This window comes from Alligator sinensis, unplaced genomic scaffold (assembly GCF_000455745.1).
Source record: "Alligator sinensis unplaced genomic scaffold, ASM45574v1 scaffold701_1, whole genome shotgun sequence".
In the NCBI taxonomy this organism is placed as follows: domain Eukaryota; kingdom Metazoa; phylum Chordata; order Crocodylia; family Alligatoridae; genus Alligator; species Alligator sinensis.
This window is the reverse complement of record NW_005841915.1, coordinates 1,256,137-1,276,342: the sequence shown is the minus strand read 5'-3', so window position 1 is coordinate 1,276,342 and position 20,206 is coordinate 1,256,137. Positions and strand designations below refer to the sequence as shown.

Sequence of the window (20,206 nt, the reverse complement as noted above, 5' to 3'; positions counted from 1 at the left end):
GGGTTGGGGGGGGGGGGTGGCCCCTGGCCAGGGGTGCAGCACTGTACTGTCCCACTCTCCTGTGGCACTGGCCAGAGACCTGGCATAATTCATTTGAAAACCTAGTGCGTGTAAACACAGATTCAACGATCCAAAATAAACAAGTTTAAATTTTATAAACCTATTTAATTTAATGAGGTTTAAAACCCATGGTGTGTACAGATGCCCATAATGAGAAGGGTGTTTAAAGGCCCTTTCAGATTGCACCTAGAAGATAAGTCAAGTGAAAGACACGGAGGTCCAAAACTGAACTAATTGGCACTCATACCAAAGCAGTGATGCCACCTGTTGGGTACCTGTTTGATCACTAGTGATTGATGGAAATGGGGTAGGTGGTATTGGGAAGAGGGGGGAAGGGCAAAAGGAGTTAAATAAAAGGGGGGCGAAGAAGCAAGTTGCTTGTGCCCCTCTTTTTACATGGAAAAAATGTCTTTTATCAAAAACAATTGGAATTCTTTCCTGTTCTTCACATAAATCAATATAAAATGAAAAGTCCATGTATTAATGATATAAAAGGACTCCAGGGTGTATTTTAGTGAGCTACTATGGAGGAACACACACACAAATAAGGTATATATTAATGGCTGAACATACCACATCATACAGTAGCATCCCATAGCTATATCAAGTAACTATGACAATTTACTACCAAATCAAAGGTTATATAAGTATTTATTTACCTCATCTCTTACTATCTTGGTAAATGTGATCTTCATCTTGTAAAAATGAGACACTTTAACAAACTAAAATGGAAAGTTATTCATTATTCTGGAATTCCTTTGGTGTGTATAGGAGATTTGGCTGGAGGGCAATGCAGATTTAGCACCTGCAGAGTTTCTTCTTTTAAAATAAGTTAATGTAAAAGCATATTGTTGTAAATTGATAGGTAGAGAGTGCTCAGTCAATGTCCTCTGTTTCCCGCTGTGATGGGGATAAGACAGATAGTGGCAGTAATAGGATGCTCCATTTCACTCCCTCCAGTTGGACATTACTTTTACCAATGTAATAATTTATTACTGCTTTATTCTTCTAATAATTTATTTCTATTACAGTAACACACATGTAGCATAAATAAGATGGTCCCCCCCTGTACCTCACCCTGAATCATAGAGAAGAGTGAGAGAAGGAAGTGTTATTTCCCCTAGTTTGGATATTGGGAACTAACTGCAAATCAGAAATTGCAGTTTGTCCTAAGCAGCTCAGGATAACTCTAATCCCAGATCTCCTGGGTCCGTGTTTGTTCTTCACTGCTGCAGACATACAGTAATAAACTTATCAGTACAGTGTGCACCTGAAATGTAAGTCCACATGCAACAGCAGGCAGCAATAACTTGGGCTTTTACAATCATTGAAAAAAGACAAATTGCTCATAGACCAATTCCTAGAAGGGCAAGGAAAATGTTTTAGCCTATATGTTAGTTGCAAGAAGCATAGTATAGAAAGATTAGATACATATTGCAATAAATAATGTAGATGAGGGAGGGAGGGACACATGGTTGATATGTCATAATACAGAATGCATGGATACATGTCAGCATAGGCTTTGTTTTGATCATTTATCTGTCAGTACCTTCATCCTTTAGTCTCTCTTAATATGGGTGTATAGTAATACCGAATGCCGGGATGCTTGGCTGGGTGCATATGTCCATAAGAATGAAGCTGAGCAAACATACTAGTTCATAAAACATTTTCCAAAAGGACATCCATTGAAAGGAGGATTTTGTTTATTGCCAAGCTGGTCTGTTTCTGAACCAGTGACTAGAAATGAAAATCACCTTCCCTCTATTACCTAATCCCTGATCTATCAACTCTCACTGCGAGAGTGATTTCAAAAATGAATTGCAGTTTCTGACAACTTTCTGCAAGCGTTCTATACAAGTCGTTTCAGCAGCCTTGAGTCTATAGAGATGATGACAACAATCTACTAACAGTCTCACTGTTAAATGTTCTGATTTGATGTATTGTAGATGGGTCACTTGTTGAAAGCTGACTTATTTCTTCGGCATTCAGCAGCAAGAGTTGTGTTTTGGATCATTCATTTCCTACAATGGCAGTTTCCCTAGAAAGGTCTGGTTCTAGGCATAAAAGGGTTAAACTGCACCTTTCATAAGGAGTCATAAACAGCTGGCTCTAGCAGCCACAACTTTGCCCTTGCCCAAAAACATAAAATGATTGTAGAAACAGGCAGATGCTTCATGTCATAAAAACAACAGATGGAGATGTAACAGCCACCTGCCTATTGACCCACTGTCTACCTACACTGGACAATCCATTAATCTGTGCTTTCTTGTAGGATTTTCTGATGTGGGGTTAATAATAATCTATCCCCTCACAAGTCCACACATTGCACTGAAAGGTTTTGGTTTTGATTTGTTTTGTTATATTCTTTTACCCAAAACCCAGGGTAGCATGGTTGGGTGAATTTGCCAAATGCAGCTAAGTGGCATAGGAGCTTGAATCCAATGGGAATTTATAATTACAAGTCAACAGATACTTTCAAAACCCTACCAAAAGTTTTTTTCTCACATTTGTTCTACCACAGTGTTCATACGCTACAGACCACACCTTCCCTTTTCTTCCTAAGATGTCAGCCTTTTAGCACCCCTTTATATTTGAATGTACTACTACATCAAAGATCCAAAACTTATGGGGCTAGAAAAGAGTAGACTGAAAGATGGGAGGCACAGATGCATGCTTTAAAGGTCCAAAGAGATTTTGTGTGCCAAAAAATCTCAAAGGGAGATGCACATATTCAGCTTCTCTGAAAATGGGATGCTATTGACATGCTGATTATAGGTATTCAAAATTCATTAAAAAATGTTAGCTTCAGCCTTTGTCTCTTGTTGATGATACGTAAGCATTGAAATGGTCTCCTGATAATCGGCCACATCTGCTGTCAAGAACGGCTGACTGCATAGTTGTATCAATTCAACAGGTGAATGTTTGCCTAGGGAAAGTCAACCAACTCTTTCTACATCCATTGAAACAAGATGCTGACTTTCTGGGTTAGGGCATACATAGTGCTTCCTATCTGGAGATAGAGAGGCATTTACATTCGATTCCACTGCTCACAGTATACACTGTTGGAGTCCTGTTGTTCACTTTGTTATATTTATGATAGAGAAAGGCAAGAAAACAGAATACTTCATTACTTCTAAATAGCTTTTTTATTAAAGGATATTTGCTTATACTTACTCTGCCAGACTCTCTAAGTGCTGAAGTAGATTATTGCAACTGTTTTTATAAATACTTTTTCTGGCAATCATAAACTTGGTGACAGTGCAAGTTCTATAATGAAAAGGCAGGTCTAGCTGATGGGGGAGAGCAGGGGGATGTCTCCTAGTCTTTACAAGTTTTCTATAATTTATTAAGGGAGAATGCTCCTATCACTTGACCAGATCTAAGGCCCTTACTTGGAGCTGGGTTTTTCACCCAGCAAAGTCACCGAGATTAGTCAGAGCAAGATTGGGCTCCCTATCCGGAAGGGGCCTGACCTCATATGCTAAGAACTTTCCATTTTCAGCCAAAGCCACAGAAATGGAAAGTTCTCTGCACTTTACAGACGGCCTTCAGCACCTCACAGGATTAGACACAAAACCCAAAAGTATCAGGAAATAGCTTAACAATGTTACAGATCATGGAAAATCTGTTGCTAAAGAAATGTGAGTCGTTCCCCCTCCCCTCCCCCCATTACATTCTTTCATTTTTCTCAGTTCTGTCTTTTAATGTTGAGAAAGATATTATTACCATCTGAGACAGCTATCAGATCTCTACGGTGCTTTCGGTACTATGTGACCTCACAGATAATGGAAATGCCCTGCCTTTCAGTTGTCTCCTAACCAGCATCACAAGAAACCACTACAGAAAATATTCATCCCACAGAAACCTATTAAGATACAGTCTGATGAACATAGAGATTCACGTTAAGGAAAAAGGAGTCTCGACACTCAAGATTTCCCACGTACATCCATCTTCCCTGAAATACCAGTTTGCAGCACGGCTGACAAGGACCACACAGCCACTTCCCTTGACTTCACTTATCTCATTTCTAATCACAACAGAGAGGTGCTGAGATAACATCTTCTAGTCTAACCTTAAACCTCCAGGCAGTAGCCCCCCCTCATCACTTCCAAAAGCACATGGAAAATTGTGGGTTGTGACCAGTACTTTACTCTTTCGTTTCTCACATCACACAATTTCTCTGGCAGTGGCAGAAGGATCTCAAGCAACAAGCTACCAGCAGATAATACTACACTGCTTTTGGTAAGAGAAAGTTGATCCTGCAGAAGTATTTTAGTTATATGTATCTTTCTGGAATGATTCTCTCATCCTAGGGAGTGTTCAGGATACACTCCTTTCAACATCCAGCAACAAAACCAAACTGACTTACTGCTGGGGGGATTTCTGTGCAGAGAGGGACTGAATTTGGCCAGCGTGAGTTAACCTTGCTACGTCCAACAAAAACTCTAAAGAGAGGCCTGCAGTTTTTGGCTGGTTGGTTTTAAAGGATGAACAGAAGTCCAAGTGGTAAATCCTTCCTCCTCAACCTTTGGCACACCCACTTTTCCATAGTTAAAGGACTGTGTGGCTACTTAACAGACGGGAAAAGCATCTGAGTAGAGTGGGGAGTTGCAAGTGCCTTTGCCACTTTTACCCTTACCGGCTTTTTCGTGGATTCATTCCCTTCTGCACGTGCAGTGAGTGGTGGACATATGGGCACGCAGATGACCCCAACACTTCAGTTTAGCAGGTATAATAAAACATCCCTACCTAAGAGGCTTAATTAATTCTCTTCATAAGCCCTTTAAGAACTTAGGATAGCAGTTTAAATGCAAGTGCACAGTAAAATGATTTAATTGAAAATGCAGATGGGAATAAGAATGTTTCCAGTCTGTCGGCTGCACAACAGCTCGGCAGCAACTCAATCAAAGTACTTTAGGGTATATTGACACATCTTGCTATTAATATTTTCTTTTACCAACTGCTTCTAATACACGCACTACAGTGAAACAGGTCTATTAAAAGACATGTCTTAATTCGAAAGGGTTATGAAGAGAATTGAGTCAGTGCCCCAGCACACAGGCTACCTTGAAAACAGATAGAGGATTTCAATCCTCCCAGCTAGCAATAGACCCATTTCTTTATTCTTTTCTGCCAAGCTGCTTTAGCAGCATCTTGAGGAGCCAAAATAATAACTCACAAAGTCGCCACATGTGGTATGAAAAGATTAGACAAGTCTTAAGCGGGAAGGGTTTTAAATCCTGACTGATAATACAGTAGTGAAATTATACACGATGAAAGCAGAAGGAAAGGGGCTGGAATTTAGTAAAAAGGAAGATTTAATCTGGGGACAAAACTTTCATATAAATCCAACCCTTATATTCTAGATGATTATTTCAAAAGCTGGAACTTGTGCTGTTGATCTCTTAAACTGATTATGGAGAAAATGTATGCACTTTTAGAAATAGACATTGCCAGACATGCATTTCAGACGTCCTTTTTCATCATTTTTTATTCCTTAACAATGCTAAATTGCATAATACTTATGATCATTACTTAAGCAATGTAAAAATTCAATTTGTAGTGAAGCCATATAACTTAATGGACTATAGTTATGATGAGTTCTAGAAGACAGCAACATTGAAACTCACTGGATTCCAGCACAGAAAAGAGCTGTTTTGTACCTACAAGATCATATTGGCAACAGAAAAAAATAATGATGCAGAAATACATTTTCATCATGATCAAATTTTGATACTTGAAAAGAATCTTCATGTCACTGAATAGGAGACAATTTCCAAATATCAGCATTATATTAAAAAGAACAGGCATTTCTATGTCATGTGAGCTTCATATACAGGAAATGCAATGTTGAGGATTGCCAGTGCATGGCTTATACATGGATCTCTCACAGTGTAGAAAGTATTTGCTCAATGGAAATATTCATGCAGTTTTCATTTGTTGCAAGTACTTTTTAAAATGAAGATACCTAATTAATAGTTAAGATGATGGGCAAGCACTTATATAGTACCTGAAATCAAAGGGTCTCAAATTGCTGTTCAGATTTATTAACCACTTGCAAATGAATTTCCCTTCCTGTAGGGCCAAAACGTAACCACCTCTGTGGTAGAACACAGCAGTTGTATAACAAGGCATAAGAGCATCGCCAAACTATTTAAGTGCAGAAAATGAAAAAAAAAAAATCTTGTCCAAACAAATCTGCATCACAGAGGAATTTAAGAGAGGCTGAATTTAATTTTCCAATTGGCATCTCACTATGACACCCATGCTAATGTCCCTAATATTGGAGTGTTTACTTGTTTTTTTTGTAATGATGGCAAGTAGTCATTGTCTTGGTGTTATGTCTCATGATAAAATCTAAGTCATTCACATACTCACAGGTAAATTTCCTATCCTGTTCCAAAGATATTATTCACAAGTCCTAGCTGATCCAATTGTACATTTTTTTTCCTATTGGGTATGGTTTCTTTAGAAAAGAAACTTAAAAGCCATCCAAGCCAGCTCAGCTTCTTGCAGGATTTTTTACTCTAAATCCTTTCACTACAAGAAGTCACTCCTACCCTCTTTATCTGAGGCAACAAACCATCTGCAACAATGAGTCGGGGAAAACACATTTGGCATCTCCTAGCACAGCCATCAACTCTTAAGACTGCAAGGTTTTCAGGCAAACATCCTGTTAAAATGCAACATGTGGCAAAGTGAAATGATGTAAAATATTCTACACGTAGTTAAAATTGTATTATGTACCACAGAGGTTCCCTTTCAGAGGCAGAGCATGGTACAAACAGTAGGAGATTCACCTTTGATAAGTAAGTAGACTGAGCAATTGGTGCTGCAGTGGAAAAAGAAAAACTAACCTAGTCTTTCTCTGGGGCAATGACTGCATTAATTGGAATAAGTGGCAAGACAACAAATTGAACCAAAGGAAGTTTATCTTCCTTCTGGGTATCATGTATTTGTATAAATGATTATATTAATAGAAAAAAGAGAGTAAAGAAAGTACAAATGGATAACAAGTAAGCTCCAAAACATGCTAAAGATGCATAACACTATTTCTAATTTGCATGAAATAATTTAAAACATATTTCCACATAAATAAGGACAGATTTGGTTAGCTCTAATAAAAGGTTTTTTTTTTCTATGTCCTTTAATTGGACTAGGATTTGTCTTAATTTATAAGGTATAAGGCATATTATATGTATGCATGTGTGTGTTTTTATATGCAAATACATCTTGTAAATTGATATGAAGATGGTCCTACTCCAAAGTCATCATCCCAATTATCAATATTAACAATATTCTATGAATACTAATATAATACTGGTTCATAGATCAGATCAAATATTCTAAAAATACCCCAAGAAAAAATATTATATTACCCTGAAGATGCTTAGAAGATTATTGTGACTATCCATAGGCACCCCGCTAATCATATTTACAATGAGAAATTATTTGTAAACCTTTAAGTGATGCAATAAGAGAAATGCAGACTTGCTGCATTTAAATGAGAAACACCATTCATTATACTTCAGACTTACATTCAGGCTGTGTAGCAACCTTAATGGGCTGCGAGCTCTCCCCTGGTCCCCAGTCATTGTAAGCCACCACTCGAAACGTGTAGGTCTCTTCTGGTTTCAGATTTCCGACTGTAAGCTGAAGTATCCCAGACTGAGATGTGTTCAGTCCCCGCTCCCTAAGTAAAAATAGTCATACAGAAGAAAAAAAAAAAAGTTAATATGGCCCTCCAAGGAACACTCATTTGTAATAGCTGGCAAGCTTACAAATTGTTGCCACCTTATCTAATTCTGGTTCTTGGCTTCGATGCCTATGCAGTTTCTTTTTGGGGCCTAAAGCATTCCATTACAAAATAACTCCTATGTGGAGCCCAAGATAGGTGGTAAAAGGACTAAGAGAAAAACGAAAGATTTTCTATTATAAATATTTCATAAGCAACTCAATCTATCAGCTACTTCCCCTTCCTTAATGCATTAGGAAAGGAAAACTGATGGGAAACAAATAGCTATTCAGTAAAGGGAAACATCTGTGATATACATAGTGAGATGCATATTGGATCATAAACATCCAGCTAATGACAGAAAAACAGGTTCTGATTGTTCCACAAATTAAGCCTTGTCAGTGCTGCTAACAGATGTGCCTTCTTGATGATAATCGGAAAAATACAACAACCACCCACTAACAGAGCTTCATTTAGTAGTGTCAGTTACTGTAGCTATTTTAAATGCAAAGAAAACACACAGAGATGAAATTTCTTCATTTGGCTGGTTCTGTTTCCCCTTCAGAAGTCATAAAGGAAGCACATTTGTAAAGTATGCAGTATTCCCACTTTATCCTTTGAGCATCTTGCCAAAAAAGTGTATAGAGATGATTAGGAGGCAGTGGCATCATAACCTGCAGACAAAAACAGTTTCTGATTCTGGCATCAGCAGCGGAGCACAAAAATCAAGGTCAATATGTAGCCCCTTTGCTGCATTCCAGCTAGGATAAATGGATGCCATCAATTTTATTCTTTCTTTTGCTTCCTCACCCCAATCCAGCAGTACCTAGGAAAATTGCTGGTTCAGGACTGTCCAACAATTTTAACTTTGTTTTCCTATGCCAAAATTACAGCTGGTCCTGTAAAGGCACCATGTCTTCAAAGGAACCTGCACGGAACCATCCTTCCCTTGCATACCTTTTCAAGATGCCAGCCGAGGTGCTGATCTTGACACAGCAGACATGCAAGGACTCCAAATGTTTTTGTGCATTTTTCCAGACACAGGAAATATAATGGGACAGGGCCATAGTTCACTTTTAGTGTGGTTTGACAACAATCCACTGCCATCAAACAAGTTACATCCCCAGGATCATTAGCATGCTCTTACCCTGGGGGAGGTGGGGTAGGGGAATGGACTTAGAATAATATATAAAGTTTTAAGTTTGAGATAGTCAAACAACTCCTTAACTATCCATGAACAGATGGAGGGAAAACCATTTTTATGAATGATTAATTCCTGGTGATTTTCCTAGTTTTTGCTAGACAACTCTCTGGCACCTAAGACAAGAAGGGAAAGAAATAAAGCTGATGACATTTCATTTAAAAAACAGGAATTGATGATTTTAAATTTATCAAGCTTTTTGTGGAGCACAGTTTCCATTCTACATGGTGCCATATACAGACAGCAAAATGGTTCAGAGGACAATACCTTTGGAATCGTCCCTTCGGGGAATGTGTTAGGATCCAGAACAACCTTCCTTTGGAAGTGATGGCGTTCCTATTGCTGCAATTTTACCTGGATGAAGCAATAGTCTAGGGGATGATCTGGAATCATCCTACACAGGACAGTGACTGCTTGATATATCTCTTTGAGCTGTCAAAGGAGACAAGCAGAAGGACTTCTCATACAAGCCAAGAAGGATGAGGATTTCTGGAAGAATGCAGCTCTCCAAGTGAAGAAAAAATATATAGCCTTCCCTTGCGTTTTAGGGGAAAAGCTGCCCTTGACCAACCCATGCTCTCTTATTCTAATGCCAGCCTCTTCTACCTATGATTTTTATTTTCAAAACTTTGAAGTCTGGGAATCCAAAATAGAACTAGCTACTCCTTTTTTGGGGGGAGGGGGGTCTTGATGTATTCAAAAACCCACACCACAACACCACCCGCACTGTAAACACACTGACCCCTGGTGTGTCTGCTGAAGCCAGGAAGGTTGCTGTTGATACTCACCAAGTGCCGAATCAATCCCAAAACAACTTTTATATACATTTTTTAAATGAGAGAATTCACAACAGTAAGAAGTGTTTGGGGTGGGGGGGGGGGTCAACAAAATATAATTTCCCAGACAATTATGGGGCTGTTGGTTATACTGCATTGCTATTTCATATCAGATGCATCTTTTTTTGTTAAGATAGCTGAGCAAAATTGAAAACCCTGCAACTCACATAGAGGAGAAGAAGTGAAAGGAGGAACACAATAAGCAACTAAACCCCACCAAAAGTGAATGACAGCAGCTTCTCTAGAGCCTTGGGTGTGTCCGTTTGCTTATCTGCCTATGGGGCAGTGCTATCTGTGTTGATGTCCACATTCACACGATGGAACATAGGTAGACTCCAGCACTCTTGCAGAAAATCTATTCCAAATACTAAGCAGAGTTAAAATTCAAATGCTTTATTCCCTGTTGTTTATCAGTCCAATCAAAGCGAATAGCCAAAACTGCCTGTTGAATACTAGTATTTCTCCAGCTAAATCAAATCTATACTTTAGGCTCAAGGGACCTGAATCTTACTTTTTATATGTATATATTTTTACACACACACACACACACACACACACACTGTAGTTTGTATCAAATGCTGCTGTAGCGTAAGAGAGGACAATTCCAGCATGATCACATTTTATATCCACTTCGGCCAAGATTCAAAATAAAAGAAAAATCAAGTCCGCTGCACACAGACATGGGGGTGGTTGTGACTTTTTCTCCTTTCTACATTTGGTATGGTAAATCCAGGCCTACTGCATTCCAAATTAGGCATGTCAAAGCAAGCATTTAATAGAGAGATAGTAACTATGGCTGGAGCTTTCTAAGGATCCTCAGAAATGTACGGGCTTAGCTTATACTGATTTTTAATGGGATTTTGGTGCATAGTTCCCCAGCTATTTTGAAAATTACAACCCAACTGAAAATCACAGTTCTTGACTATATTGCTCTAGACTGTCTGAAATACCACAAAAACAGACCACATTATAGTAGTGAAGGTTCCACCCTTTGTCCAACTTCTATATTTTGAGTTTCTAGCCATCAAACTTAGGATGCCTTCTGAATAAAATATTAGAAATGTGGCATCCAAGTATAGAAATGTTCTTTATCCCACCCAATTGCAAGACATAATCATTCTACATGCCTTATATCTCAGATTAATGGCCTGAAACAAGCTGATGTATTGTCTTACACAATCTAAGGAGTTTTTTTCCACATTCTCACCCCCTGTATTTTAATATGGCAGTTCAAGTTCTCCTAACTTCAGAAGAAAGAGAGAGAGAGAGAGAGAGAGAAGGAAAGAAAGAGAAGGAGAGACAGAGAGAGACAGAGAGAGAGAAAGGTACTGTAGCAAAAAATAAGGGTTTCAATTTTGCTTGAGCAAGAATTGAAGAATAACTGAGCAAGAACTTCAGGATGGAAACCGGGGGAAATTAAAAAGGGAGGAAGGTCTAAGATTTTGCTTAGAATGGCACTCACAGCAGCAGCATCTCCTTTTACAGATAAAAACTCTACCTGGGGTAGAGCAGAAGTAAAAAAGAAACTGTATGTGATGCACAACTTTGACCCTGAAATGGGAGAAGTACCAGTGTCTTCTAGGAACTTTCTACTTGCTATTAGTTTTATGCAGAAGATTCCCATAACTGGTGGTAATGGGTGGTGGTGGCATAAAACTCTGAGAGAGAGATAGAGAGATAGAGAGAGAGATTTTTTTAAACATGACTGTGTAAAGTTAGGCTCTGACTTCCTTCTATGGGACCTTAAATCCTTATTTAGCCATTCAAAGAAATGTCTCTGTGCTTAGAGAGAGGTAGAATGGTCCAGATCTCAGAACATTAGAGTAGGACTTGGGGACCTAAATTCAACTCTGATGAAGAGTTTTCATGCGAGTTGTGGTTTTAGTCACTTGGTCACCAGGTACCTTGTTAGCCTTTCCATGCCTCACAGTTTTGTCCTGAAGAGAAATACTTTGCAGACTGTGAAGCACTCAGCTGCTACAGTAATGGGGGGCCATGTTACTGCCTGAGATAGAAAACTGCAAGGGCCTCAGAAGCTCCCACTGAAGTTAGGTACTCTTTTCTGAGATTTTTGGCCAGAAACTACATGCTAAATAAAAGTCAACTTCTGATATGATTCACTTCTAATACAGGGATTTCAATATGTAATTTCCAAAAGTAAAAGAGGATCTTTACATAAGCAGATCAGAGTGTTAAAATGTAACTACAGTGTTTGCATACACCTCTTAGGTGAACAACAGATGCTTTTATGACATTTTATATACTTAATTATTTGACTAGGGTGGATGAATCACATTAATATTCCCTGTTGTGAAATGAATATTATTTGTTTTTAAATGGATAAGTCTTTAGACTAGGGGTCAGCAACCCCCGGCATGCGTGCCAAGCATGGCATGCGAGGCCATTTTGCTTGGAATGCCACCACCAGCCCTGGCTCTGGGTAGCTGCTGCCAGCCAAGGAGCCCAGGCTGCTGCTCCAGGCTCCGGCATCAGCTCTGTACCGGCGTGTGCATGCACGCCTGACAGTGGGAAGTGGAGGAGGGGCCTGAGGCAGCACAACCCCGGTCTCTCCCCTGCTGCCAGCACCGAGCTGGTGACTGGGCTCTGGAGCCCGGCGCAGCTGCTTGTAGCCAACCTGGGCTCTGGGCAGCTGCAGCAGCCTTCAGGCAGGCTACAAACAGGTGCGCTGGGCTCCACAGCCCTGGCATCAGCTCCATGCTGGCAACAACTGCAGCTTTTGCTGGCAGCGCTCCCGCCTGCCCCCCTGCCCACCGGCTAAACAGGGACCGCAGCCTGACAGGGGGTGCACTGGCACTCTCAGGGGGTGGACGTGCACCCCTGTGCACCCCCTATGTGTCGCCACTGTGTGTAGGCATTTGTTCTGGGTGTGCTCTGGTTCTCTGTGTTTGTGCACATGTGGTTGTGTGTGTCTGAGCCTGGTTCTCTCTGCTCTCCTTTTTCCTTCCCTCTCTCTCCTCCTTTTTCTTTCTGTTTTTCTCTCTCTCTCGCTCTCTCCTCTTTCTCGTATTTCTCTTTTTTTCTCTCTCTCTGTCATTGCAACGTGCTTAACAAAGAAAGAATACACAACAACAAAGGCAACATTTATGATTATTTAATATATTAATATGCCGTCTGTCCTGCCATGTCCCGTCTCCCACCCCCTGATTTTGTTTTTCTGGCATGCTGGCACTTTGGCACCTTCCAAGGTAGACATCGTGGTTTTTTTGGCACTCCAGCCAAAAGATGTCACCTACCCCTGCTTTAGACCTTATGTTTGGTTACCTCCCAGTATCATTGTCCACTGAAGAAAGAGAAAAGCACAGCTCAAAAACAAAGGTGAACTGTTCATCTAGGAAAAAACTTTAAGCCAAACATTTTGGGAAGCAGTTTTTAGTCAAACACAGCTTTGTTGTGTTCATTTAAGAGGCGCACGGATGAAACTGCACCAGCCCTATTCTACAAGAGGCCAAAATAAATCATCTCAGGATCTGTTCTGTCTTTAAAAAATCTGTGCAGCTATTAAATTGTCACAAAAATGGAAAACACACTGGTACTTTAAGCTCAACTTTATAAATAATATAGTCCACAATCCTGCCAAGAGACCAACTTACACATATCATTTTTTTCCCCAAGAGGAATGCCATTGGCTTCAAAAGGACTGGCTTCTTTGTAAGATTAGGAATTCATGCCATTTATCTGAGAAAACACTGATTTACTATTAATGTATATGCTACTAATATTATGGTGCTCATTATGAACACTCAGGACCCCCCTAGACATTCAGGTAAATGCATGATAGGATCCGATAATCAGGACTTGTAGTAGAGATGATAGGATCTGATGTGTGGTCCACACAATCACACCTCCTATGCCACATGTGCACTGTCTACTGTAAACCCCACAGCTAACAAGGCTCCCAGCCAGGGCAGAACATGTGTTAATGGCCCCACTGAAAGCCCCCTCAGCTGACAAGGCTCACAATGGGGCCAGTGCAAAGAAGAGTGGCCCTGGCTGGGACCCTCATTAGCTGCAGAGCTCCCAGCGGACCATTAGCCAACGGGGCTCCCAGCCCCAGGGGAGCACCTGGCTACATGTTCAATTAAGGGCCTGATAAGAACAAGCCACAAAGTTTGTGGTTTATCCCTTGTTTTATCATGCCATTAATTCATGGAACGTGCAGCTAGCTGGGTCACAACTTAAGATGTGATTTATTAGTTAATCACGCCTTGAGTGCAATGTGTAGATGGGTCCCCAGATAGTGTAATTTCATCTTCTGAGGATGAGTTTGACACCCCTGGGTGGGGTCACCAAACCACTTTTATTTCAGTTTGTTAGTAGGATCTCTTAGGCATGGACCCCAGCACTTGTTCCTGCCGAACAAACAGCACGGGGCAGCAGACCTGCATTAGCAGCTAAAAAGACAAAGCTCCTAAATTCAAATCAATTTGACATAGGAATAGATGTCATCTAAAACTGGACATTGCTTCTTAGGCAAAAATATCAAACAGGAATACTCCACAAAATAAATAATCCTCTTTTTATTTGGCACCAAAAAGATTCCATAAAAGCTATATATGGCTAACTCAAGATTTCTTTTGAGGTGACACTTGAAAAGCTTAATGTTGGGCTTTTCTTCTGAAAATCACATGCATTAGATCATGAGCAAATTACCAAAAAGTAAACCACGGCCCTGCTTTTATGATGACTAACATACAACCACATAAAGATCAAATGCTTGCCTACTCGCTTGTTGTGGGGCCAGACTGACAAGACAGAGATGGAGGAAAGATTCCAGAAGAAATGACGAACAAATGCAAACCAACAGCTAAATGGAGAATTGATCTACATGTCTAAATTAGGTGTACAAAGATTGCTGAAGAAAACAAGGCCCATTATGAGGACAGAGCTGAAATGGAGATTAGCCTGAATCAACCCAACAACCCCCAGATTTGTGGGATATGTGGAATTGAATGATTAATTTGGCTCTTATTAACAGGAGTAAACTGTAAAAAAAAAAAGTGCCCTCTGCATTGTAAAGAACAAATGATCCTCGCTTCAAAGAGCTTGTAATATATACTATGCTAAACTTAAATCCTTGATTGAAATTCTAGTAGACTTTGGGGGAGTTTGAAAGACAGATCTGGGTGCCATTGTTCATCTCTAGTTTTAAAGTCTTGTAGTAGCATCTTCAGAAGCATTTCCATGAAAAGGAGTGGAAGTCTCATTTTCAGAAGTTACTTAGTCACAACCTAAAATCCATGGACTTTTAGTGAGATACGTACTAATATTAGTATCAGTCATATGGCAGTCTCCTACAGGAGGGCCAGGCCCTGCTATGTTCTCAATACAGAGAAGAAAATAACAGCCCCTGTCTTAAACAGCCCATAGCCTATACCAGGGACATCAAAGATATGGTCCACAAAGACATATCATCCAGACTCCGGTGCTGCTCGTGAGTCTTAGAGTTATTCATAAGCAGCACACGGGACACGCCAGATGGCCTGATGTTCTGCATGCAACACCATTCCAGCTCGCATCTGGAGCAGTGGAGCAGCTGCGACTTACAACTGCAGACTCTGAGGCCATGCACCACAATCCTATGGCAGCTGGAGCAAGACTGCACCTCATGCAGCGCCTGCTCCAGATTTGGAGCATGGATCCAGTCCGGCCTGTAGACTGGCCCCACACCACTCATCCGGCCCACAGTTCTGGATGAGTTTGACACCTCTGGTCTAGATGAACTCCAGAGGACCTAAATCAGTTTAGAGCAGCCTGTGGAGCCATTGCATCTAGTCTGTGGCCAGGGGGCTTCAGTGGTGTTTGGCAGTGGGCACAGCACCCCATGCCATAGTGGGGAGTAATGGCAGCTGGGTCCCAGTATCTGTCTGCCTCCGACCCAAGCTGGATCATTCCAGGCCACAGCTTGAAAAGCTTGCTGACTGCTTGTTTAGGAAATGTAACACCAATGTCTACATAGGAAAGTTTTACCCAATCAGTGATCTAGCTAGTCTGTGTGGCTTTTCTAATTTTTTCTTAGCTTATATAGTTTGGAAGAGGTTTATGCTAAATCAAAAAATGAAGACTTCCTTATACCAGAATAAATAGATTTATGATATTCAATTAGAAAATATAAACAAACCACAGCATACACTTTCAGGGTGTGGGCATATTCTTTTTGATCACCTGTTACTTTGATTTTTTCCCCCACTGAAATGATAGGCCTTTTTGTTGTCAATAAGTAGTGTAAGAAGTTGTTCACAACCTTTTTAGGCTTGAGGCACCCCCCTGAAAATGCTAGTTCTTAATTTTCAACTGCTTTTTGACTACAGAAAAATGACAGCATTTTTTTCTATTGCAAAGAACTCAGAAAGACCATGATAGGTCAGAAAGTTTTTAAGATTGAATTACTATTTTGAATCTCTAGGTTTGTCTTGTGAGTCATGTTTGCACAGCTAACAGTGATAACACTCTGTGCCACCTTCGAAAGGATGTCAAGGCACCCCCGGGTGCTACGGCATCCTGGTTGCGAATTGCTGGTTTAAAGCATCAGGATTTTTAAATGAAACCATTTTCCCTTTCAGAAATGTCTTTGTTTTGTAGTTATTTATTTCCTAATAGATTTAGATTCATTTTATCATGTGCATACAGAAATCTGCTCTTTATTTTTACATGTTGTCTCCAGCTGTACTTATCAGCTGGCAAAACCATTTGATTTCAGGAAGCATGTCAACTGAAGTGTGAAAATTCAAGAACAAACAACAGCCACTGAATGTGTGCCGATGGGAAAATGTGGTAACAACTGCATTCACTTCTAAAGGGGTTACTCTTTAAAGGCTTGAGTCAAGGGAGCCAGCCCTCTTTGAAACACAGGCTACCTTCATAGACTTCTCCCTTTCTTTTGAGTGTTTATAAAGGCAGGCTGTCCTTAAAGGAAGTCTAGCTTGTCTTCAGCAACTCTGAGCACTAATCTTTTTCACTGCTCCCATTAGTCCAAGTTCAAAGCCCTACCTAGCTCTTTGTAATGCATTAACTGTATAACATGCAAGAAAGATGATGGTATAGTCAGAATTGACTTACTAGAAAGACAGAACATCAGTAAAGCAATAGGCTCACACTCAGGAGTTTCCACCCAGTCTATTGTCTAGCAGCCTGTGGAATGGCTTTCAGCTAGCAGTTCCTCTATAACAGTCTGAAAACATCTATGGCATGATATCTTATGCACAGCTCTAGTATTCATGGTACTGTCAATTGTCAAGCAAAATAACTCTTATTCTCAAACACCGGGAAGAGCTTCTTACTCTAGAGTTACAGTAATTTGCTTGACAATTTCTTTGAATGCCCGAGGTTAGTGTCAGATCCACTCCTTTTAAAAGAGCAAAATAGCTCTTTTGTAAAAATAATCTGTAAACAATACATGACTCAACTATTGCACTTAAGCTCTTAAAGCAAAGCTACCTTCATTTTGTTCAGCCTGCCAAGCTTGAAAGTTCAAAAAACCAAAGACACCTCTCATGCTGTGGTTAAACTGGCACGTGCATTTATTTAAGAATATTTTTAGTTGCAAGTGCCATATTTAAGCCCAAAGTGGGGAGCACAGACATCTTTTAAAGAAAAAAGAATGAGAGATAGACAAACAGAGCAAAAGGCAGAGAATTGGGAAAGTACTTGCCTTCTGGAAGAGATTTTTAACAAGTTTCATTATTTATATAGGGGTACAGTCTGACATTCTCATATCACTTGTTACCTTACTCTCTGAGTAGTACCAATGAAATTACTTAAAGGATGTTACTACTCAAAAATTTGCAGATGATTCTTCATATAGTTTTGTACTCTTAAGAATGACAATGGTAGCCTCTAAATACTTCCTAGTTAAATATTAAATAGGACTACTAAAACTGAAAAGCTCTTAAGCTAAGTTGAAGGCAGGACACTGAACTTGATGGACCACTGCTCTGATTCTGTATGGTAGTACCCATACAGTTCCCACATTCCAAAATGAACATTAAGATGTCTTAAGATATAATTGTAACAATGCTTTGTATTGCTCCCATGTCTTGCATCAGGAAATCCCCAAGAATTTTGTACAAATCAGTGGATGTTCCACTTAGTATTACAGTAGTATCATCCTCCTCCTATGTAGTCAGGTCAATTAAAACAAAAAAGTTAATGTCCATAATTTGCAAGAAGATCCATTTATTTTGATGCCTTGATTTTTGATTGATCATCTGGAGACACCCAGAGAGTTGCACCTCTACGGTGCCCAGTACTCTCAATCCCCACTGACCTCTCTGTGATTTTAAAGACATTCAGTACCTCATACTAGGGCTCACCATGTTGCCTCCTTTAGGTACTTCTCTAGTGCCAACTCTTAAAGTATCTAAACACCTTACAATCTGTATTACTTATATTATCCTCATATCATCCAAGGGAGGCACTATTCCTGTTTTACCAACTCAGTGATGTGCCCTGAAGACATTGGAAAGCTGTGGCCAAAGAAAGACTTGACCTCAGTCTTATATCCCAGGTTAGAGTCCAAAATACTGGACCACTTTCCCTCTCTCAGCTTCATTGTAAGGCTCTGAGTGACTTACCCAAGGTGATGGAAAGGTCTGTGGCAGACCCATGAATAAAACCTAACAACCCCTGCTCTTCATCCTTTGCTTTCAACATGGATTCTTCCAAACTCCACTGTTCCTTTGAGCTTTACAATCTTTCTATAGGATACCCACACATGCCACCATGTTTCAGGAATATGGCTACCTCTACCACTAGTCCTTGACATGACAACTTTCATAAAAAAGCTTTATTTAAAAGGACATTTCACATTTTAATCATGCAGAGAAGTGTTTTGGGCAGTGGACACTAAGACTTTTCTGCTGAGTAAATAGGTGCAATTTTTCCATGTAAGAAAGTTTTAACTCTTGCACTGAATACTAAAGGTGAGCTACAGTTCACCAAACCTTGTGCTGTATATACACACAACATGCACACACATGCACATGCACATACACACACTAGTTAGTCTATTGTGAACCTATCCTGCTCTCTACTTGACTTCAGACTAACATGGCTAGCTACATTTCATTGAACACTACTGTCGGAACCCTAAAAGTGTCCAAGTGTTTTTTTCCCCAAAAATAAAAGAAAAAAAACAGTGCTTTATTACAGCATTACAAACTGCAATTATAATGTTGCTATGTGAGGAGCAGTGAATCTGCAGCCTTGCACATGCATGACAATCTCCAAAGGGTATCCTTTTTTTTTAATTTTGTAATATTGGACCTTTATAACAAACACCATCTCTGCACTGCAACCAGAGGTGTGATTGCTCAAACTTTAATAGAGCTAGTTTGGGTACTGATAACCAGGGGCAGAACCAGGCACTTCTGCATCTTGGGCAGCAGCACATGCAGTTAGGGAGCCAGGCCAGCACTGTAGCAGCTGCTGTTCTGTACCTCTCCCTAAGCTGGTGCCTAGAACTGGTGCGCCATATTCCCACCTTTAGTTATACTACTGCTGGTAACGATGAAGTGACAGTAGCATGAGTTTAGCCCCCAACTATCAATTATAATGAGTGGGTTTATACAGCTCATGCTCCCACAGTTTCTCTGCTCTCTATTCCCAAGCTAGATAGATTAAAGCTAGTTCAGGTACACCTACATGTGCTGCAGTCATGCTTCCTGACTGGTGTAGATGTAAGCCTATACAAATATTTTAATCTACTCCAGGACTAGAGCCCAAAACAGCAAGGTTTAAACATAAAAATATCACTTGGCAAATGTGACCCCCACTTAGAAAATGGAACTAAAATGTTGCGGGGCAGGATTTGGGGGGAAAGCCAACTGATTATGGGTTCCAAATCTATCAGTGTTCAGTGGCTCCATTGCAAATCCATGTATTTCTCAAATAAATATAGGCTTCTTTCCAACTCTCCCTCAAAAACAATAGTCTTCTGGCTCAAATACAAATGCTAATAACTATCCCACAGAAGTGTGTTGCAAGTGGACAAAGGTGAAAAAGTTGAATACACTTTTCTCTATGTAAATATTAAAATATATATTTAATTAATATATCGTATAGTATAGTCACATATTTAAGTAAATATTAACAATTTAATAAGGAATAGGAGAGATAGCCTCAAGCTGCAGCAAATAAATTTAGGTTGGGGATTAGGAGGAACTTTTTGACTATGAGGGTGGTCAAACATTCGAACAAAACACCTAGAGAAACTGTGCAATCTCCATTCTTGGATTTTTCAAGAGCAAGTTGGACAGTTGGATGAGATGGCTTAGTCAGAGAAGGGCCTGCCTTGAATAGGAGACTGGACTAGATGACTTCTTGAGGTCCCTTCCAGCCCTACTTTCTATGATATTA

General features: G+C 40.0%; 1 protein-coding gene across 1 annotated transcript in view; it reads right to left on the bottom strand.

Annotated features, from left to right (window-relative positions):
* Window positions 1–20,206, bottom strand: part of DCC (DCC netrin 1 receptor) — a 1,018,850-nt gene that overhangs the window by 318,225 nt on the left and 680,419 nt on the right. The window contains exon 9 of the mRNA XM_025198166.1: window positions 7,599–7,753. Coding sequence (XP_025053951.1) covers window positions 7,599–7,753 — 155 coding nt within the window. The remainder of the gene's footprint in view (window positions 1–7,598; window positions 7,754–20,206) is intronic.